Source organism: Callithrix jacchus, chromosome 8, assembly GCF_049354715.1.
Source record: "Callithrix jacchus isolate 240 chromosome 8, calJac240_pri, whole genome shotgun sequence".
In the NCBI taxonomy this organism is placed as follows: domain Eukaryota; kingdom Metazoa; phylum Chordata; class Mammalia; order Primates; family Cebidae; genus Callithrix; species Callithrix jacchus.
Window position 1 is genome coordinate 22,390,081 of NC_133509.1, and position 21,219 is coordinate 22,411,299.

At 50.5% G+C, this 21,219-nt stretch overlaps 2 protein-coding genes across 7 annotated transcripts in view; both read left to right on the forward strand.

Moving 5' to 3' along the window:
* The window catches only part of PTPN9 (protein tyrosine phosphatase non-receptor type 9), a 99,451-nt gene extending 96,426 nt beyond the window's left edge, over positions 1–3,025 (forward strand). For all 4 annotated transcript variants that reach the window (XM_054240483.2, XM_078333747.1, XM_054240482.2 and 1 more), the window contains 2 exons: positions 162–369; positions 1,158–3,025. In XM_054240483.2, the coding sequence (XP_054096458.1) occupies positions 162–369; positions 1,158–1,372 (423 nt within the window). In that variant the 3' untranslated portion in view covers positions 1,373–3,025. The remainder of the gene's footprint in view (positions 1–161; positions 370–1,157) is intronic.
* Positions 3,026–14,557: 11,532 nt separating this feature from the next.
* The window catches only part of SIN3A (SIN3 transcription regulator family member A), an 87,405-nt gene continuing 80,743 nt past the window's right edge, over positions 14,558–21,219 (forward strand). Inside the window, exon 1 of one of the 3 annotated variants that reach the window (XM_078333724.1) lies at positions 14,558–14,738. The gene's annotated coding sequence lies outside the window, so the exon portion shown is untranslated. Of the gene's footprint in view, positions 14,739–18,653; positions 18,936–21,219 lie in introns of those variants that run through there. The other 2 variants (XM_009005282.5, XM_035261796.3) reach the window with 2 other exon arrangements.

Consider the following 21,219-nt stretch of genomic DNA (forward strand, 5'->3'; position numbering starts at 1 on the left):
CTTTGGGTCTGTAGTAAAAGAAGCAATTATGAGAAAAGTTGATAGTGGTGGATAGCAGTCTTGGTGGTAGGGATAACCAGGGTGTTAAGAATCTGGAAAAGCTAGAGGTAGCTAGGGGAAGGCAGAAATGACCTTGTTCACTTTTGCTTTTCTCATTTAAGGAGCGGCAGAAACGGCAGGTGACCCACTTCCAGTTCTTGAGCTGGCCAGACTACGGTGTCCCTTCCTCAGCAGCTTCCCTCATTGACTTCTTGAGAGTGGTCAGAAACCAGCAGAGTCTGGCTGTGAGCAACATGGGAGCACGCTCCAAAGGGCAGTGCCCTGAGCCACCCATTGTGGTCCATTGCAGTGCAGGCATTGGCAGGACAGGTAATGTACCTAATGCAGCTCTTGGTGTCTGCAGAGGCAGTCGGGGTGGAGGAGGAATAACAAAGCTCTTAGCCCACATCTGTGATTGGAGAGGGAAGTCTTTTGCTCCCTTGATGGTGAATTGCTGTGAAAAAATCCCTCTTTTAATGTCCTTTTGGTGGACTAAGAGATGGCCAGAATATATATTTCATAAGCCAAGTCCTCTAGGGGTTGATGTTTTATTCACCCCCATCATAACGCTGACCCTGTTACCTTGTTAGCACTGTCACTGCAGAGAGCTCAGCTGGGCTGCTTCCTTCCCATCTAGCCCTCCCTGGAGGAACTCCCCACCCTGTGCTGTGTTCTCCATTCTGGAGCAAGTTAGCAGCTTTTGCCTTAAGGGGATGTACATGGCAGGAAGTGTGGGCCTTTCTAGCTTAAAGGTCCCTTTGGGAGAAAGTTGGGAATAGGTTTGCGTTAGGCCTCTGAGAAACTTATGGACTCTGGAAATTAGGTGTGGGAGTGCTGTCAGTCTGTCTGTCTGGGATTGAAGCAGGAAGTTACCCTGTATCACCCTCCCGTTTCCACTTCTGTTGCCCCAATGTGTGTCCTGAGAGGTAAGAGGCCTTCTGGCCTCCAACACGCCCCATGACCTTCTCCTTGAGTCCTTTCAGGCCTAAGGCCATCTGACCTTCTGCCATGAGGCAGTTTGCCTTTGAATTCATTCATTCAATTCTGCCTGGGTTATTTGATAGAGGGAAGAAGAGATGAGAGGTAAACCAGATGTGATCACTTCCTTCCTTCTTCAGGTACCTTCTGCTCACTGGACATCTGCCTGGCACAGCTGGAGGAGCTTGGCACCCTTAATGTGTTCCAGACGGTGTCACGCATGAGGACCCAGAGGGCCTTCAGCATCCAGACCCCTGAGCAGTACTATTTTTGCTACAAGGCCATCCTGGAGTTCGCAGAGAAGGAGGGCATGGTATCCTCTGGCCAAAACCTTCTGGCCATGGAGGGTCAGTAACTCTTCCACGAACCTCCTACCTGCTGGCCAGCCTTCCTTAAACTACCCTGGACACCGCTGAGCCTATAGGTTGCCATCAGTTACGCTGAAGCCATGGATCAACTTCTTTCTCGTGTCTCCCGGCACATGTGCACGCAAGGCAGCCTTTCCCTTTGGCTAGATAAATGTGGTGAAGTTGCCACTAGAAAGGGCCAGCAGCAATGTGTTCTTAATTCCTAGCACCTGCTATCAAACTGTGCCTTATTAAAACCAAATTGTGGCTATTGATTTTTTCCAGGGTCCCCGAGGTAAGTGGGGAAGGAACATCCCTCCCCCTTTCTCCCACCATTCTCTTTCTGGAGGTCTCCTGTCTCCCACTCCTTCCGTTTGCTAGGATTTTATGGGGAGGTTTGATGAGCATTTGCCTTTCTCCCCAGAGAGCTTGACCAAGTTACATATTCTAGAGATCGTCCTGAGTGCCAAGCACGTTTATAAGTAGGGCGTGTATTCCAGTCCTTTCTGTCATTCTGTGTGTGTGTGTGTGTGTGTGTGTGTGTGTGTATGCACTTAAGTGTATGGGTCCATATGTATGTGTGTATATAATATATATTGTATGTGATAATATCGTATTCTATAAATATATATACACACAGATACTCCTTTGTAGAAGTTCCTGGGGCTTTGTGTTGCAGTTCAGGACTCCTTGCTTCTTGGACCCTACTATTTATCCTGGACTACTTGAGTTGGTGGTCATGTCTCCTGTTGTCAGGCTACAGAGTGGTGGAAGAGGACACACACACATCTCCTCTGTGTTCCTGCCACAGGGCCTCATCCTTAAGTAATTACTTAATCCCCCTCCAGTTGCTACCTGTTGGAGCCAAGAATATTAGTTTGTGGTGACACTGGGTTAACTCTGCATGCATTTTCCTTATCTGATGATTTTTCTCTGCTTATTTGGCCAATTTGGGGAACAGACCTCTACTGTGATTCCATACTCTCTCTTTGCTTTCACTATCCCAGGGATGGGAGGCGGAGGGTAGAGATGAACTCAGAGCAGCCGGAGCCAAAAGCAATCGGTACGAAGTCTTAGAAGGAAGGAGGGGAGCCCAAGTGTGCGAGAGAAAAATCTACTAAGAAAATACCTCCCTGGAAGGATTAGCTGGGGCCCTTTTTTTTTTTTTTTTTTGGCTGGATGGTTCCTTTATGCAGCTTGGCCCTGTCTACTGAGATGCCCGCTAGTCTGCTAGACCCTCAAACTGGGTGGGTTTTGTGTCAATAAAAAGCTTTACCCCCTGGCTGGGTGAGGAGGTCCCCTGCAATCACTGTTTGTCCCCTACCTACCCAACCTGATCCCTGCCTGCTCCCAGCCCACTCATCCTTATGTGCTAGGGATGATTAAGAGTCCCCAGTACTCTACATTCCCAAGAAAATCACAGGAATTCCTAAACCTTCCCCTGTCACAGAAGATGAGGTTGGCAACTGATCAGACCTCAATAATTTTATATTGTAATAAGCTCTTTGAATGTGTATATTCTTATTTTTTACAATCATTTCATTTTGTATTTAATATCAATGGACTGAGTCAGATTCAGAAAATAATTGTAATGTTCATATTCAATATCTTACAGTGATACAGTTTTGTATTTACATATAAATATACCGACATGATCGAAACCCTTTTAGCTTCATCAATTTAGCAGCCTGGGACTGGGAACTTGAGGGAGGGGGTCCAAGAACTGGTCTGGGAGGGATGAGGGAGGCAGGGAGGGACCCAAGTCTTCAGTATCTGAGACTCTGAGTTCTGACTCTTTGAGTTCACCTTGTCTGTAGTCCACAGCCCTATCTCTGGACAGAGGGACCAGCACCAGTTCAGTGCTTGAGATAGACTAAGCACTGTGCTAGGTGCTTTTGCCCCAGTGCCTCATTCACACCTCACAACAGTTCAGTGAGATATTATCCTCTCTCCCTTCTCCTGTGCATCCCTTTCTCATTTCTATATAGATGAGGAAGGTGAGGTCCAGAGGGTTACAGTGATTTGCTCTAAAATGAACTCAAGGTAGTCTGCTTACAAAGCCTGTGGTCTCTTCACTGCGTTGTCTTTGGAGAACAGAGATTTGTTTAGCTCTCCTTTCAGAGTATAAATAGTTCTTAAATTCCAGGTAGTTGTTGTTGAGCTCATGCTTCATGTAGTAAACTGGAAGGGTGACAGGGTTGGTAACTGACTGTCCTAACTGGGACCTCCTGATGTAGGGTCCTCATGTCTGCAGAGTACCAAAGTGGTCATCATTCTCTCCAGGAAACTCCATATATCTGGGTACACTGTCTTTGTGAGAAGATCTTGAGTCATTTGCATTTCTCTCTGCAAAAGAATGGAACTGGAAGCTTTGTCCATGGAAGACCACTCCCCATATCATCCCTGTTGGCTGGGGAAGGGGCAGTTGTGGCTGGGAAATACTGGGGTGTTCTGAATAATAGTCACAGCAGACAGTTTACTGGATGCTCACTCTATTCTAGGCACTGTTCAGAGTAATTTCTAGGTATCGTCTCATTCACCTTCAACAACCTTTTGAGGTAGGTATTCATAGAAAAAAACTGAGACACAGGAATATTAATTTGCTACAGCCAGGATCCATCTGACTCCAAAGTACCTTCTTTGAACTCTTACACTAGACTTCCTCTAATGATCCATCTTCTGATCTGCCAATAAATTTTTCTTGAGTTTCTTACCATAATTGGGAGCTCAAGGGTAGAACAGAAGATTAATCTAGTTCTTTTTCCAGATAAGCCTCCATTCTCTTGGGAGTACACAAACATAAGAAGTGAACAGATTCTTGGAAATTTGAGAGACCAGAGAGGTTAGGGGTTTGATGGAATATGTAAGAAGTGGGGTTTATGATAAAAGGCCTGGCAGAAGTAACTTTAAATTGTCATTTATTTGAAGAGGTTGTAACCCAACTGCCCTGTGAATTTAAGGTTATGCATGAGTTCCTCATTGCATATCTGAAAGATCTGTGAGGTGATCAAGTGATCTCCATAAAATGCCAATTCCTAGGTCCACCCAGTAGGTGGTTAGTGAGTGACAGGATGATCCAGGTTTGGGAACCACAAATTTAGTTCATGTTTCTGACTCTGTAGAGGTAGCAAATTGATGTCTCCCGAATTTTCAGTAAAACTCAGAAACGGTTCAATACGTCTCCTTCCACTGCTGTTGTTTGTAGCTTTTACCACTGCAATCCTACCTGTGTTAGGGGTTACAGGAGGAGGTAAAGGAAAAGGAAGGCAAATAGGGAACCCAGAATATGTCAAGTCAGAATATGACAAGTCAGGGTTCTCATACAGGAGACATAGTGACAAAGCAAGAAACAATGTTTAGGAAAGAAGAAAGCACTGAAGGCCCAGGGTGGTGGCTCAGACCTGTCATCCCAGCACTTTGGGAGGCCGAGGCAAGCAGATTACAAGGTCAGGAGTTCCAGACCAGCCTGGCCAACATGATGAAACCCCATCTCTATTAAAAATACAAAAATTAGCCAGGTATGGTGGTGGTCACCTGTAATCCCAGCTGCTTGGGAGGCTGAGGCAGGAGAATTGCTTGAACCTGGGAGGCAGAGGCTGCAGTGAGCCGAGATTACACCATTGCATTCCAGCCTGGGTGACAGACCAAGACTCCGTCTCAGAAAAAAGAAAGAAAAGAAAAGAAAGAGAAAATAAGAAAGCAGTGTGAGCTAAAACAAGCTTCTGCTTCTGAATTAGTTGCTGGTGTTTTCACCTTTCTCTAACAGTCCCATGGTATACAAGTTTTAAAACATGAGATATTCCCCTGTCCTTTTTCCCATTGCTCCCTTCATCTTGCTCATCCCTGTTGGCTAGGATGGGACTCCTGAGGTGAAGGGTGCCCCAGTAGCTACAGCATGGAAGGCCCACCAATGTCAGTCTTCTTCATGTGACAGTATGCAGGTAAATGACAGAATAGGACTTGTTCTTGGGAGAATGGACTATTTAGCATCATGGCCCTATGGAAATTTCGTTCCTTCCCTGAAAGGGACGCTTCCTGTCTCTTGGGACAGACAGACACACAAAAGTCTTATAAATCAGAGATCTAGAGGGAAGTGGGCCAAGAGGCATTGGCCAAGTAGAAAAGCTTCTCTAGAGTGACCGAGCTCTTTGGTGGTTTTGAGGTCTCACCACTCAACCCAGCCCAAATCCTAGCTTCCCTGTGTAAAAGAAGGGGCTACTACACTAGATAATCCTACCATGGGTCCTCTGACTGTAAGGGTCCAGTTCTTTCTTGGGCAGTACAAACGCCTATAGAGGAGCTATTAGGCCCTTACTTGGGTTGAGTTGGCCCCCACTAGCAGTCCCCGCTATTTATTCCTCCCAGAGACAGAGTCTTGCTCTGTTGCCTAGGTTAGAGTAGTGGCATGATCATGGCTCACTGCAGTCTCAACTCCTGGGCTCAAGCAGGAACCCAGCTTTTTTATTCTCTCTTTTGAGCCAGGATCTCACTGTGTTGCTCAGGCTGGTCTCAAACTCCTGGCCTCAAGTGATTCTCCTGCCTCGGCCTACCAAAGTGAGAGGATTACAGGCATGAGCCACCATGCCCAGCCTCCCCAGTTTTAGTTTGTTTTCAGAGCCTCTTCTTTCAGGCTGCTGCTACTTCCCTAGCTTCCCTCAGTTCTCTTCCTGCTTGGTCTTCCAACGGAGGAAAAGCAGGTCAGGTCTCTGTCCTCTCCAAGACCAGCTTATAGGCCTTTAAGGTTTCCCTGTTTCTCAATGTGGGATCTACAGGGTGACTCAGAGGCCAGGCATGAACTGACCAAGGGTCCCAGAGCTGCCAACCTAGGCTTTAGATTTCTCTCCGGCCTTGGTTACTACATACAAACCACTGGGAAGCTACCAAGGGCAGGAGTGGAAGTGCCTATCAGCCTGGGAACCATCTTTTTCTCTTAGGAGGTATCCACCCTATAGTTACTTTTACACAACACTTGTGGATATCAAGTGTTTTGGACTGCACTGCTCATAATTGACTACAGAGAAGACTGGGGTCTTCTCCACAAATAGAAATCGAGCACTTTTTTTTTTTTTTTGAGACAGAGTTTCGCTCTTGTTACCCAGGCTGGAGTGCAATGGCACGATCTTGGCTCACCGCAACCTCCTGGGTTCAGGCAATTCTCCTGCCTCAGCCTCCTGAGTAGCTGGGATTACAGGCACGTGCCACCATGCCCAGCTAATTTTTTGTATTTTTAGTAGAGACAGGGTTTCACCATGTTGACCAGGATGGTCTCCATCTCTTGACCTCGTGATCCACCCACCTCGGCCTCCCAAAGTGCTGGGATTACAGGCTTGAGCCACAGCGCCCGGCAGAAATCTAGCACTTTTACTTGGAGATGTTTTCTTGGGAAAAAACCAATCTAGCACACTGAAACTTGTTATAATGTTTAAATCTCCCTCCTTAGCTGTCATAAAATCCTCCCTCCTGTTTGAGCTAATTGTGGCCTGCTAAAATCACAGCATATTTTTTCAGGCTAAGGCCCATATTTTTTCAGGCTAAGTCCATGGTGGGCATAGCTAACTCCGCTAGAATCCTAGCTGGGGGTTCGATCGATCAGGTGCTATAATGCTTTCAGCAATTGAAGGGAATATGTTCCTGATGGTTGCTGAGACTATGATGACTAGAGTAGGAAAGCAAGACAGTGAGATACAGGCGAAGGTAGTCAAGGCGGTGCAGTGCCCCTCCCAGACTCCAGGCTCACGTTTGTTTCCCCTCCCCGAGTGTTATAATCTCGCTACTTCTCTTTTTTTTTTTTTTTTTGAGACAGTCTTGCTCTGTCACCCAGGCTGGAGTGCAATGGCACCATCTCGGCTCACTGCGACCTCCACCTCCCAGGTTCAAGCGATTCTCCTGCTTTAGGCTCCTGAGTTGCTGGGATTACAGGTGCGCATGCACCACCACGCCTGGCTAATTTTTTTGTATTTTTATTAGAGATGGTGTTTCACCATGTTGGTCAGGCTGGTCTTGAACTCCTGACCTCATGATCCAACTGCCATGGCCTCCCAAAGTACTGGGATTACAGGTGTGAGCCGCCGTGCCCAGCAATCTGGCTACTTCTTTATGCTGCCGCGTAGTTTGTCTTAAAGCCTCAATACTGGCCAGATGTGCACCTGAGCAAAGGTCAGCCATTTCATCTCAGGGTTGACTTTCAATGAATTTTTTTTCTGTGAAAAAAATGAATTTTTAATACAAAAATTTCTGTGGTCAGCATCCAGTAGAAGTCTGGAGTCTAATGTTCAGGGCAGATACTGGTCTGGAGATGTCAATTTAGGACTTAGTTTAGAAAGAAGCAATGAGTCTTGAAGTGAGAAAGAGGAAGGCAAGAGAGGAGATACGTTTGGATGCTGCCAACATTTAGGTAACGGGTGGAGGAAGAAAAATTGCTGAAGGATATTGATGAACAGCAGAGGTAACCGAGCACAAAGCCAGGCTGCTTTGTCACAGGCTGCTGAGAGGTAGGTAGTGGCTGGGACGAAAGAACAAGATCTGAAATGTGGCTTCATTAGTCTTCAAAGGGATGACGTGGCAGTCAGGGAGGTTGCATGAGAGAGATGTGAAGGAATGGACTACAGTGCTCAGGCTGTCCTCACTTCAACCAAAACAAGGCCCACCTTGATCTCTTACACATTAGGCTTCAGAATAAGATTTTCTTTGAACAAAGGACCTTGCTGGTTGGATGCAGTGGCTCATGCCTATAATCCAGTGCTTTGGGAGGCTGACGTGGGAGGCCAGGAATTTGAGACCAGCTTGGGCAATATGGCAAAACCCTGTCTCTAAATAAATAAACAAAAATAATTCTCAAATGGAAAGCTATTCTATTTTTAAAAAGCAGTAACAAATGAACTTGTTGCTTAAAAAACAAAAGCTACCAAACAACTGGTATAGAGCAGGAAACACTGAAGTCATAAAGCCAGATAAAATGAACGTGCTGAGTGACCCAGAAGGGCAAATTAATGCTCAGTAAGGGGAAACATTTCAAGGCAGTAAGTAGCAGTCATAAAATTCCCTCAAAACTTCCAAGCCTCCAAGGTCAGCCAGAAATCAGAAATAACGGAATATATACCATCTAAACCTGGCTGGAAGAGAAATGGAGTTTCTTCACATCATGGGATTATTTGACCCTCTAAGGCCTGCTCTGGGGCTAATTGCTCAACCAGACTTTGCATTTGAATGGCCAGGAGAAGAGGGAGGTAAGGATGAGATCAAGGAGGGGAAAAAAAGGTATGAGAACTCTTGACTAAATGCTACGCATACTTAATTTTTTTTTTTTTTTTTCTGAGGCGGAGTCTCACTCTGTTGCCAGGCTGGAGTGCAGTGGCGTGAGCTCAGTTCACTGCAGCCTCTGCCGCCGGGGTTCAAGTGATTCTCCTGCCTCAGACACGCCAGGCCAATTTTTGTATTTTTTGTAGAGATAGCATTTCACCATGTTGTCCAGGCTGGTCTTGAACTCCTGAGCTCAAGCAACACCTACCTCTGCTTCCAAAGTGTTGGGATTACAGGCGTGAGGCACTGCCTCTGGTGGGGATAAGGAGTTTAAATTGAGAGATGCTGGATGTGGTGGCTCACGCCTATAATCCCAGCACTTTGGGAGGCCAAGGGGAATGGATTACCTGAGGTCAGTGGTTCAAGACCAACCTGGCCAACATGGTGACACCTTCATCTCTACTAAAATTACAAAAATTAGCCAGGTATGGTGATGGGTGCCTGTCATGTTGATGTCTTGACCTCCTGCCTCAGCCTCCCAAAGTGCTAGGATTATAGGTGTGAGCCACCACGCCCGGCCTAGTTTTAAATCTCATATCTTCCCACTGAAGTAGGTATTCTGATTCTTAGATTACAGATAAGGGTTTACTAATCCCAGCACTTTAGGGCGGATCACCTGAGGTCGGGAGTTCGAGACCAGCCTGACCAACATGGTGAAACCCTGTCTCTACTAAAAATACAAAAAAATTAATTGAGTGTAGTGGCACACTCCTGTAATCTGAGCTACTCCAGAAGCTGAGGCTGGAGAATCACTTGAACCCAGGAGGCAGAGGTTGCAGTAATCCGAGATCACGCCATTGCACTCCAGCCTGGAAGACAGAGCAAGACTCCACCCCACCCCCCAAAACTGAAAAAGATAAATGATTTGCCAAAAGCATCCAGCCTTGAACCTAGAAGATGCTTTGGGTTGTGGGTGAGGAGCCAGCCTCAAATGCCCCTTACCTGGATATTCCTGAGAATTCGAGCCCGCAGATGTGTCAACAGGGTGCTGGCACCAATATCCTTGGCAGTCACTGAAGTGCAGGCCCTAAGTGTCTCACAATCACCACCTGCCATAGTGCACTAAGGAAGTTTGAATGAATCCTTTTTTGAATGAGTTTGTGTCTGTGAGATGCCTGTGAGGTTGAGGGTGTCAGAAGATGTGACAGATTTGAGTTGATATATTGTGAGTTTAGGTCTTTTGTGTATGTATGTATGTGCTTCAGACATATCTTGCTTTTCTGGATAATTTTCTGGAAAAGGCCAGAAATCAGGTAGAATTGTCTGAGGATAAACTGATCTTTAAGTTAGGGAGATGAGGATTGTGGAGTAACAAGGGAGTCAGGCTGTTTTTCTCCAGGTCCCAACCTGGGTCACCAGCCAGAGTGCACAGAGACAGCATGTAGGAGTAGAGACAAAGCTCAGATTTTGGACCCACACTTCCCTTGGCTGTTTGACTTGAGTAAGTCTACTGCTGTTGGCCTCAGTTTGCTCATCTATAACTAAAGATAATAATCCCTAATGCACGAAATCTACAAGAGTTTGTTGTTGGAGACAGGGTCTCACTCTGTCTCCTAGGCTCTAGTGCAGTGGTGTGATTACACTTAACAGCAGCCTCGACCTCCCAGGCTCAGGTGACCCCTCTGCCTCAGCATCTTGAGTAGCTGGGACCACAGGCATGTGCCACTCTGCCCAGCTAAATTTGTTTTTATTTTTTGTAGAGACAAGGTGTCACTGTATGGCAGGGGCCTCCTGGGAATCAGAACCTGACCTACCAATGTGATTTCTCCTAGGAGAAATCCAAATCCACTTAATTTTACTTTATTTATTTATTATTTATTTGTTTTTTTAATCACCTATACCAGTTGGTTCACAAAGTCCTCACTGATAGGGTAGTGGGGGAATGTTCACTGTAAGTATTTTTAAACTAGAAGTTTTGATAAATTTCACAAATGTATGAAGTACTCTGACATGTCTTTAATGGATTAAGAGCCACCCATTTTCCATGGATGCAACTCCTCAGTGCAGCTGACAGCTGGAGGGACAATGTCACCAAATCAAGGGTTCGCTTTCCCAAAGAATGTGGGACTGGCCGTGCTGTCCAGGTGTCAACATACTGAGTCAGAAACCATCACTGGACAAAAGGACCCCTTGTGCCTGACTGCAGTGAGTTCTGGGGGCTCAGAGGTGAATCAAAGTGTCTGTCCTCAAGAAACTCAGTCTGCCCAGTGTTCAGGAGGAGGTCCCCATCAGGGTGGCACACACAGAACCATGGGCAGTGTCACAAAGCCTGGTTCTGAGTGGAGGTAACTGTTGCAGCTGCAAATCCTCCATGGAGTAACTACATCCACAGCACACTATGTGCTGACTAGTATCTCTGTCAAATGCTTGGGCCTTTGACCTCCACAGAAGCTCAGAACCTCACCGGGTGATAAAGCACATTTGATCATCACATTTGATCCTCATAATAGGGTAAGGTTTGCTATGTTATTTTCTTATATAGGAGAGGAAGCTGATCCACAGATAAGAAGGGACTAAGTGGGAAGGAACCAGGGGACTCAACTTCCAGACTAGTTCTTTCTCCTCCACCAATCTGCCTCATCTCACTTTATGTTATGCCTTCAGCTAGGGCAGATCCCCTTAAGAAATTAAGAAATAGACCTGGGCACCTGTAATCCCAGCACTTTGGAAGGTCGAGGTGGGCGGATCACCTGAGGTTGGGAGTTCAAGACCAGCCTGACAAACATGGAGAAACCCTGTCTCTACTAAAAATACAAAATCAGCTGGTTGTGGTGGTGCATGCCTGTAATCCCAGCTACTCGGGAGGCTGAGGCAGGAGAATTGCTTGAACCCAGGAGGAGGAGGTGGAGGTTGGGGTGAGCCGAGATCATGCCATTGCACTCCAGCCTGGGCAACAAGTGAAACTCCATCTCAAAAAAAAAAAAAAAAAAAAAAAAGAAAGAAATTAAGAAATAGAGCAGGAAATTTAAGATGGAGATCGAGATATCAGGGGATCATTTTTTGTTCGTTTTTGAGACAGATTTTTGCTCTTCTGCCCTGACTAGAGTGAAGTGGTGCAGTCTCAGCCCACTGTAACCTCTGCCTCCAAGGTTCAAGTGATTCTTCTGCCTCAGCCTCCCAAGTAGCTGGGATTATAGGTGCCCACCAACCACGCCCAGCTAATTTTTGTATTTTAAGTAGAGACAGGGTTTCACCATGTTGGCCAGGCTGGCCTTGAACTCCTGACCTCCAGTGATCCAACTACCGGGGCCTCCCAAAGTGCTAGGATTACAGGTGTGAGGCACTGCACTCAGCGTTTCTTTTCTTTTTTTTGAGACAGAGTCTCAATAAAAAAGAGTTTTGCTCTTCTGCCCAGGCTGGAGTGAAATGGCGCAATCTAAGCTTACTGCAACCTCCACTCCTGGGTTCAAACGAATCTCCTGCTTTAGCCTCCAAAGTAGCTGGGACTGTAGGCATGTGCCACATGTACAGCTAATTTTTTTTTTCTTTTTTGAGATGGAGTTTTGCTCTTGTTGCCCAGGCTGGAGTGCAGTGGCGTGATCTTAGCTCACTGTATCCTCTGCTGCCCGGGTTCAAGCAATTCTCTTGCCTCAGTATCCTGAGTAGCTGGGATTACAGGTGCCTGCCACCACACCCAGCTATTTTTTTGTATTTTTAGTAGAGATGGGGTTTTGCCATGTTGGCCAGGCTTGTCTTGAACTCCTGACCTCAGGTGATCTGCCCACCTCGGCCTCCCAAAGTGCTGGGATTACAAGCATGAGCCACTGTGCCTGGCCCATGCATGACTAATTTTTAAATATTTTGTAGAGACAGGGTCTTGCTGTGTTGTCCAGCTGGAATCTCTGTTCTGAAGGAAAACTTCATCCTCACCCTAGGGAGGATGAATCTCAACCTCCATGGCTCTGCCAGTGTGGATCTCCCACTGAACACATAGTCCTTTTCTCCTGTCCTTTCCCTCTCCATACCTTTCACCCAGTGATTTCAACCAACTCAGCTACTGCGCATATTCTAGTCTCTAGACTCCACTTGGGGGGACCTACTGCACTTCCAAAATCAATAGTTCTTTCCACCTGCCCTGTTTCCTCAATGGCAAGCTTTCCCCACCTGGATTCTAAGTGAGGTCCTTAGAGCCTCTCTTTCTATTTCAATTTCCACCCCCATTTCATAGGGAAACTGAGGCTCAGAGGGAGGAAGAGACAGACTGTAACACCAGTCACTGACCATGCTAAGTGTAGGACCCAGATTACCTAACTAGTAGCCTCAAGCTCTATCATCTCTTCACACAGCAGGCCACAGGCTACCTCTTTCCCTCTCCTACCCACACTGAATCACTCACCCACTCCCCTTGAGTCTTTCTCAAATACAGCTGTCCTTCAATATTCTTCTCACCCATTGTCACTGTTCTGGTCATTCCTCCTTACCTGTCACCTGAATTGTTGGGACAGATTTTCCAGTAATTTCCTAACAGGCAGCAGGCCCCCATTCTTCCCACTGGACTCCAAGGTCCTTCACATTCTGCACACCCCACCTTATCCACATTAACTTCCTTTTTCTTAGTGCCTCAACAAACAGGTATTTTTTTCACATTGTGTGCCGTGGGTCTAGGTAGGCTCATCTCTCTGGAACACAGACATGTTGGGTGGCTTGTGTCCCCCAGAAACTCCTTTTGGTGGGAAGTTATGATAAATAAAGCAAATGATGCAAGGAAAGATCTGAGTCAAAGCTTTGACTTGCAGGCTGCTGAAGGTGGGGAGAGCTTTCAGACTGGGTGGCTGGGATAGAGAAAAGAAGCCTTCTCTTCCCCCAGCTATTCCTTCCACAAGAGGCACTTCTGTAGTCTCCAAACGCAGTATTACAACAGCCTCTGGGCCTCCCCTTGCTGCTTATAGGCACTTCTCAGTCCACCGTCAGAACCCATCTTTCTGCCAGGGTGCCAAACATCTTACACTATAGTTGTGGGCCTGTGACGGTGCTGCCTGCATATTCGGCTGTGCACATCCAAGAATTTCACCCAACTAAAAGTTGTAAAGTGGTTCCATTTCCACACCCCCAACCCTTTTTTATGGCTATAGCCACATATGAAGGTCATTTTTTTGCATTTACCCCTTTGTGTCCTTTGCTGACAATGACCTGCCCCTCCAATTCTGCTTGATGAAATCTTTAAGACCCAACTTGAATGCCACCTCCTCCATGAAACCAATTTTCCTTCAGCAGAAGGAATCTCTCTTCTCTGAGCTCCTATGGATGTCTATTTACATACACATTCCTGCCTTGCCTTAGTGCCTTACGTAGACTCTCCTCGGCTGAATCTGGAGCCCTTGGAGGGGTAGAGTAAGCACGTCACCCAGTCTGTAACTGCACCTAGCAGCAGATGCAGTATGAATGTCTGCCTCACCCACAGTAGGGACAAGTGCCTGCTGCCCGCGGAAGCAGGGCTTCCCGTTTGCGTTACTCGCTTTTAGGTCTACCTAACAGAGTGGACCGGACACGGTTAGGTCACACAGCCAGAGGAGTCTGCCCACCTCAGCCAGTGCCTAGGGTGCACCTACCTCCTATACTGTCTAGCTCCAAATAGGTTGTGTGTGTGAAGGAAGTTGGGGCCGGGTAGCCCGGCTGGCTCATCATCCGCATCCACCCTGAAGATCTCCGAGTCCCAGAAGGCCTCCTTCCAGTCCGAGGACCTCAAGAAACTCCAGTCGGCGGTGTGGAAGCTATAAGGGCCTCTACCACGGATACGTCTCTCACTAGCGTTTAGTTTAATAAATTTATTTATATTTTTTGGAAGGAGGGAGCATTCAATGAAGGGGAAGAGGCGGGGCGAAGGGCGGAGGCGGGCCCAGGGTGACTGACGTGAGCTCCGGGGAGCCAATGGCCCGTGGGGGGCGTTCCCCCCCATTCAGGACTCCTCGCCTGGCTCGGAAGGTATGTTAAACAGCTGCTTTTAATTTGGTCCCCCCAATCTCAGTCGTTTGGGGGGCTAATCCCCCGGCCGCTCGGTCTGGCCGGCCCGACGTGGTGTGAGCCCCACGGGCCCTGGGACCGAGCTGAGGGGAGGCTCGGAGTCCCGCGGCCGAGGTAGGCGAGGGACAGGCCAGGAAGGAGAGCTCTTGGCGCCGCCCGCTCGCCTGTGTGTGTGTTTCGAGCCGGGCCGGAGCCGTGGGGAGGGGGTCGGTCCGGCCTGGGTCGTCCCTGCGCCGGCAGTGCCGCTTAGTTTATCTCACCGAGCAGTCGGTTTTGGTAGGTTTTGGCGGCGTACTGGAGAAGGGGCGGGCAGGAGACCCCCGCTCCTGTTGTGCCTTTTTCAAAAAAAGAAAAACATTAGGAAGGAAAAGGGGGATTCCACACGCCGACTAGAACCGGGCCCGGGTTGCGGCTTGCAGGCTCGGCAGGGGGCGGCGGCTCGAGCATGGTCGGCAGGGCCCATTGAGCTTGCGGCGCCCGGAGTTGCTTGAGAGCTGGAGTTAGCGAGCGAGCCGGGGCCCGCGGCTTTCCCGACTACCCACGCTGAGCAAGGGCGGCAGCCGCCCCGAGGGTTTTGTTTCTGCCTGCAAACTTGTCGGAGGGGGCGGTGGGCGCGCTCTGGAGAGGCGCGGGCACAGTGGGCCCGCGGTTGTTATGGACTCGGGGGGCGGGGGCAACACCGGACTTGCGGGAGGGGTAGCCGGGGGCGGGAGAGGCCACCGGAAAGAGCCGCTGCGCCTCGCCGCTAACCCCGCGAGCTGCCGAGGCTCCGAACTCCCCGGCCGTAGCGGTCATCAGCATTCGGTGCCAGAACCCGGCAGGCCGCGAGCCGGCGAGGAGCTCGCACCGGTGGTGGGGAAAACCCCCAGGAACTCGGCGGCTTCGCCCCGCGGCCCCGGCTGATCTCCTTGCAAACATGGAGCTGCCTGCTTCCCCGCCCACCCCAAGGCGGCGGCGGCGGCGACTGCTGCTCTTTTCCCCTCCCCCGGCCGTGCCGCCGCCGGGCTCCCCCTTCCCGCGAGGTGCCACTGCGGGCCGCTCCGCGCGGATGGGGCGGGGGCGCGGGCGTGTGCGCGCCCACGAGGGGGTGGCCTGAAAGGGGCAGTGAAGGTCGGAAACTGGGAAAACAGTCTCCACGCTCGGAATCGGGAAAAGGAAATGCATCAGCGGGCGGGAGGGGCGCGGGGGGCGCGCCTGTCAGCCGGGATGGCGGCCGTGAGCGGGTAGGCGGAGCGCCGGCGCGAACCGTCCCGGCCGGGCGGGGCAACGCCGGGAGAGGCGGCGCAGGGGCTCCCGTCCACCGAGCGCCAGGCGGCCCCTGCCAACACTCCTCGACCCAGACTGTTTACTATCTACTCCACCGGCGGCTTGTGCAACCCGCCTGGAGGGGAGCTGAGGGGCGGGTCCGTTTCCTCTCTCCCACCTACCTCGGGCTCGCCCGGGGGCCCCGCCTTCTCTTGTCTTCCACTGGCTGGGTGAGACCCCCTTTTTTCCTCCTTCTCGGAAGTGGATTGGATGGCATTCTCCCGAGCTCCGCCTATCGGGAGGCCGGGCTGGAGTTTAAGTTGCTAGGATTTTTTTTCCGCGGAGGGAGGAGGGAGGGTTCCTGCCGCTGACAAGAGGCGCAGGGTCCCGCCCCCGCCTCTGATTGGTGGGACGAGTAGCCCGGCCTCCTCCGGCTTTGCGAGCTTGGAGTGGGAAGTCCACTCTTGTTCCCCGCCTCCTCCCTTCGCTCTTGAGCGCGCTCGGCACATGTGTGAGGCCCGCCTCGCTCCTTCGAACTGCCCTCCCGCCCGGAAGTCCTAGGCTCGGCGCCCTTGGCGAGGGGGGCGGGGATAGCCGAGAAGCCACACAAAGGTTCCACCGAGGCTCTAGACTTGGTAGCCTTCGGGGTGAAGCCAGGGGATTACAGTGAGGAGTGGATTTCGGTAGCGAAGCTCCGGAGGTTCTGCAGGGGTTGAGATCTGCACTTCGTGGCCGGGGCCAAGTACTGAAGTTCTGACCCTGTGGCTTGTCTATTTCCGCGCCCCTTGACTTCCCTGAGCTTAAACTGAGAACTCTGTAGACGCTGAAAGCGTTTGTTCTTCCCTAGGCAGGTAGCTGCCGTCCTTAGTTGGCTGTGTCTAAGATTCTTGACAACCTAGAGCGCTGGCCTGGGACCCTTTGGCGAGATCCAGCGCAGGTAGTACCCTGTGGTCACGGGAAGTCGTGAGCGGCCTAATGCTGGCTTGGGTTCTGAGTAGTTTTTGATACCATGGTGAGCCTGCCCCGTGATACTCAGTTTAGTGGTGGAAGGGGGCGCAAAGTTAGGAGTTTTGGGTCGGTTCTGCTGGAGTGCCACTTCCTCCTAGCATCCCAGCAGTTTGGCCCAGGGGTCGCTTCGTTGGTCTTATTTTTAGAGCTCCGTTCCGGGACAGGGCTTGGCTACTGGCGAGGCTGCTCCCACCTGTCGACTCCCCTTGAACTTCACAATTCGCTGTCGTGGTTTTGTGGCTCGAAGCCATCACTGGAGTCAGGCCCACCTGCTGCCAGAGCTCTTTCCTGGCCATTTCCACTGATTGCAGAGGGAGAACAGAGTTGGACCCAGGAGTGGGTTCGCCGTGCCTGTCCCTTGGGAGGAGGATTCGGCTTCCTCTGGAGTGCGGTAAAAACCTAATCCCGCCCCCTCTCCTGACGCTGGGAGAGTGTCCCCTCAAAGTGAAGTCAGCTCAGGCCCACGCTTTATTTGGTGAATAAATAAAAGCAGACTAGGAATTAAAAGCACTTTGTCTCACTGTGTGTTCGAGGCACTGTTACCTACACCAGAGAGGGCACAGGGACTGCCATTAACACTCTTGGCCAAGGAGAAGGTGAACAGCCGTTTTATGTCCCCAACTACGGAAGTTTTATCTTTTCTCTGAGTGTGACATGACCCCAAAGTTAATTTATACCGTGGCCTGTTTTAATCTTTTCCTCTCCTTTCTCAGTTCTTAGGATGCCTCCAGATCCACCGGGGAGATCGTGAGTACTTGTGCCTCACGCTCCGCCCTCCGGAGGCTTGCCAGGGCGGTGGCTGTTAGGGCCCGCCTCTCTTTTGGTTATCTCCGCCCTCCTAGGACTGCATCTTCAGCTCTAGAGAGTGGGCTGAATACCCCTGGAGTAATTTCTCTGCTTAGGTCTCCAGACCTTAGTTCTGTATTCTACTTGGCTGAAAAGAATTGCCAGCTGCTCCGGGTATTTGTGTTTACGAGGACGCTGTATGTAGAATGTAAACTAACTAGATGGGGACGATGAGTTCTCATTCTCTCATTTTTTTGTAAGGGCGTCCTCCAGGGTGGGCTGCCTTTCGTATTCAAATCCTAGGATGTGGGGGGGTCTGCTGATGAGCTCCGCGCTGCGTCCTGTCTTAGGCCCTGGAACTCCGAGCTTCAGTCTCTAGTGTAAACATTCCACAAAAGGACTGCTAAGGTTCAGCCTCCCCGCGCAGGGCGGAATTAGTTCCTTCCTAGACGGGCGCCCAGGCCAATGGAGGGTCCTACCAGCGCCAAGATAACCAATCCCATTCTTGGGGCGGGGCCTGGCCCGGCAGTGCTGTAGGCGGAGCCTGTTTCACTTACAGACATTTTACCCCACATCGGTTACTTACCTTCCTGGGGCGGTGGGAGAGCCAGGGGTAGTCTTCCAATGCGATGACCGGCGGAGGCGGGAGCCAACTTATTAGGCCTGTGGCTGAGACGCTGTGGGGTGGGATATGTGGTGTCCTCCAATGAGACGGGAAGAGCTTCCCGGCTTCCTCCAATAGTGTTGGGGCTCGGGGGTGGGCTTCAGCAGTCCGTCTCCAATAGGCGGGGTTGAGTTAGGGACGCTCCCCGCCAATAGAGGCGTGGAGAAGGTGAGCCGCTCCCCCTCCCCTCCCAGTCGTGGGGGGAAGGGGCGGGAAGTCAGCAGGCAGGCCTCCGTAATTGGCTAAGTCTTTGATGGGCGGGTATTGCGTCCTGTGCTGGAACGAAGCTGAGTCTTCCCTCTGCGGGGCGGGCCGGGGGAGTGGGCGGGATTTCCCGGGTAACAGAGAAGCGGCCGCGGCGGTAGAGGCGGCGGAGACGGTTTCTCCATCTTCCCCCCTCCCCTTCCCCCCTCTGAGTTTCCCTCCCTCCCTCCCTCCCTTCTTCCCAGTCTGGGCACAGGAGCCTGTGACCGCTTCGTTAGCGGAGAGGTAGCTGCCAGTCCGCTTCGGCGGGCCTGTGCCCCGCGCTGTTCTCCGGGCCTCCCTACCGAGCTCGCGGCTCACGCCGAGAGGTACACGCAGTGACGAGCGGCCGAAGCAGCTTTGCGGTGAGAGCACGCAGGGCCGGGGGTCAGGCGGGAGCCTGGTGGCGGGTAACGCTGGACTGGAGGGTGTGTATTTTTAGGGGGGGCTGACCTCCTCGGCTTCCCGTAGAGCAGACGGGCGAGAGGTGTGTGGCTGTGTGAGGGGGGTGGGGGGCGGAGCGGGGTAGCTCTCCGCGCGGGAGGGGGAGGAGAGCGTAGTCCCGGTGCGCGCGGAGGGGGGCGGGCTCTCGCGCCGCCGCTCAGAGGCGGGGTCGGCGCGCGCGTGCAATTGTGGAGAAAGGGGCGGGGCCGGCCTCGGCTGAGTGCGGTTTGCGGCCGACTACCCCCTCCTCTGCTCCGGGGGTGGGTGGGGCCTCGGGTTGGCGGCGCGCTCCGGCCTGCTGGGGTCGGGGATGGGTAGGGGGGTCTCCCGCGTGTAGACTCTGGGCGCGGTAGGGAGGGGGCGTGAAGTCTGAGTTCCTCCGCCTTCTCGGGATCCGGTTGGCCGGAGGGGCCGTACTGATCCGTGATGCCACTCCCCTTGGCCGTCCCCCCCAGCCCGGGGTTTCCGCCTCCTTGGCAGTGAGGCGGTGCTAGGGAAAGCCCGCTGTCGGGTCTGGCTGGGAGTCTCGGCGTCTGGATCTGCCCCGCCCTATGTCTCCGTAGTGTAGGAGGGGCCCCCCGCCCACTGGGAGCTGCGGAGGTGTCAGGACTTACTCTAGTGGCTCGGTCATGCCTTCTGCCTGGGGCACGAGGGCCCTACGCCGGAGCTGTTTTCTCCGCTTTGCTCTTTGCAGCGTGTCTCGCACCGTGCGGGCTGCAGAGTGGGAGCATGGTCACTCCCACTCCCCTCTTCGTTGTAACTGTTGGGGCGAAGTGCTCAAGGTCCTCCCGTAGGAGCGTGCGTGGCTGATGCTGAGACGCTAGTTCTGCCGTGGTGATGGTGGGGGAGGGGAGGGAAGGGGAGTCGTCGGAGACTAGAAATGTGGCAGAGGGAAAACCTTCCCTGGAGTTCCCTTGATGTTCAGTTACCGTGGCTGTGCGGGGCGGGGCTTCCTTTGAGCCAATAGGTGGTGGGTAGTAGACTTGGCGTCTGTTTCGGTGCGTTAGGACTTTAAACCCAGTTAGCCTTGAAAAGGCAGTGGAAGCTCCTCTTTACAAGGCTGAGATGTATAACAGTTAAGTTTGGATTTACATTTTAATCTCAGAACTGGTCTGTTTATAAAGTAGGTGTTTTGTGTGTTTTTTTTTTTTTAAAGGAAAACTCAGACTTTGAATAAAATACTCTGATATCTCTGACACTTGTATTTTTGAATGCTTCCATTGTGCAGATAGTTCTGGTATATAAACTTAGTTTCCCGGCAGGGCGCGGTGGCTCACGTGTGTAATCACTGCATTTTGGGAGGATAAGGCGGGTGGATCACTTGAGGTCAGGAGTTCAAGACCAGCCTGGCCTACATGGCGAAACCCCATCTAAGTACAGGTGAAAAGTCTTTTCTTTCTGGTTTTCTTTAATTTTGTTAGAATTAGTAGAAAGTGCTCAATAAATCTAGACCACTTTCTGCTTATAGTCTACATAGTACAGTGTTCTTGTTCTTTTTATTTCAGAGTAGGGTGAAGTTGTGGATCAGGGTAGCCTTCGGTGTGTGACTTTTGTAGCGTTGCCCTCCACCCTGTATTAGAGAATCACCTTAGTACATTTCAGATACGCAGAACCACATTTGATGAGGCTTTAACATGATACATTATATTTTCCTATTGAGAGAAATTATTTCAATGTTTTTCACATTTTTCATGAGAAATAAGCATGGAACCAATGTTTGTTTATGTAGTGATGTCTAAATGAGCCTCTGGTTAATTACCTGAAGTGCAATTCTAGATTTGTGCTTTGGTTAGTAGGGCCTGAGTGGTGCCCTGTGCTATATACATCTGTGAAAAGGGTAGGTCCTACCTTCTCTGCTAAGGATGTTGCAAAAGCAACAGCATTTTAGTTTAGTTAATGATGGCTGTAGTATAATTGGTGGGGAGACAAAAAAGTCCAGGTTTTTTTTTTTTTTTTCTGATGACATAAACTGGGAGAGATAGTGGAGAATGATTGACCGTTGAGGAAAATTTGGTTTACATATAGTAGTTTCCACCATTTGCAGTGCGGTATACTGGGGAACACAGAAGAGTCTAAGGATTCAACTAAGACCCTGTTTTTTCTGTATTAGGACTGTCTACATAAATGCTTCATAATCTCCAAATACCAATTTTGTATATTATAATTTTGTTCAGGGATAATAGCTTACAAAGATCGGCACTTTGT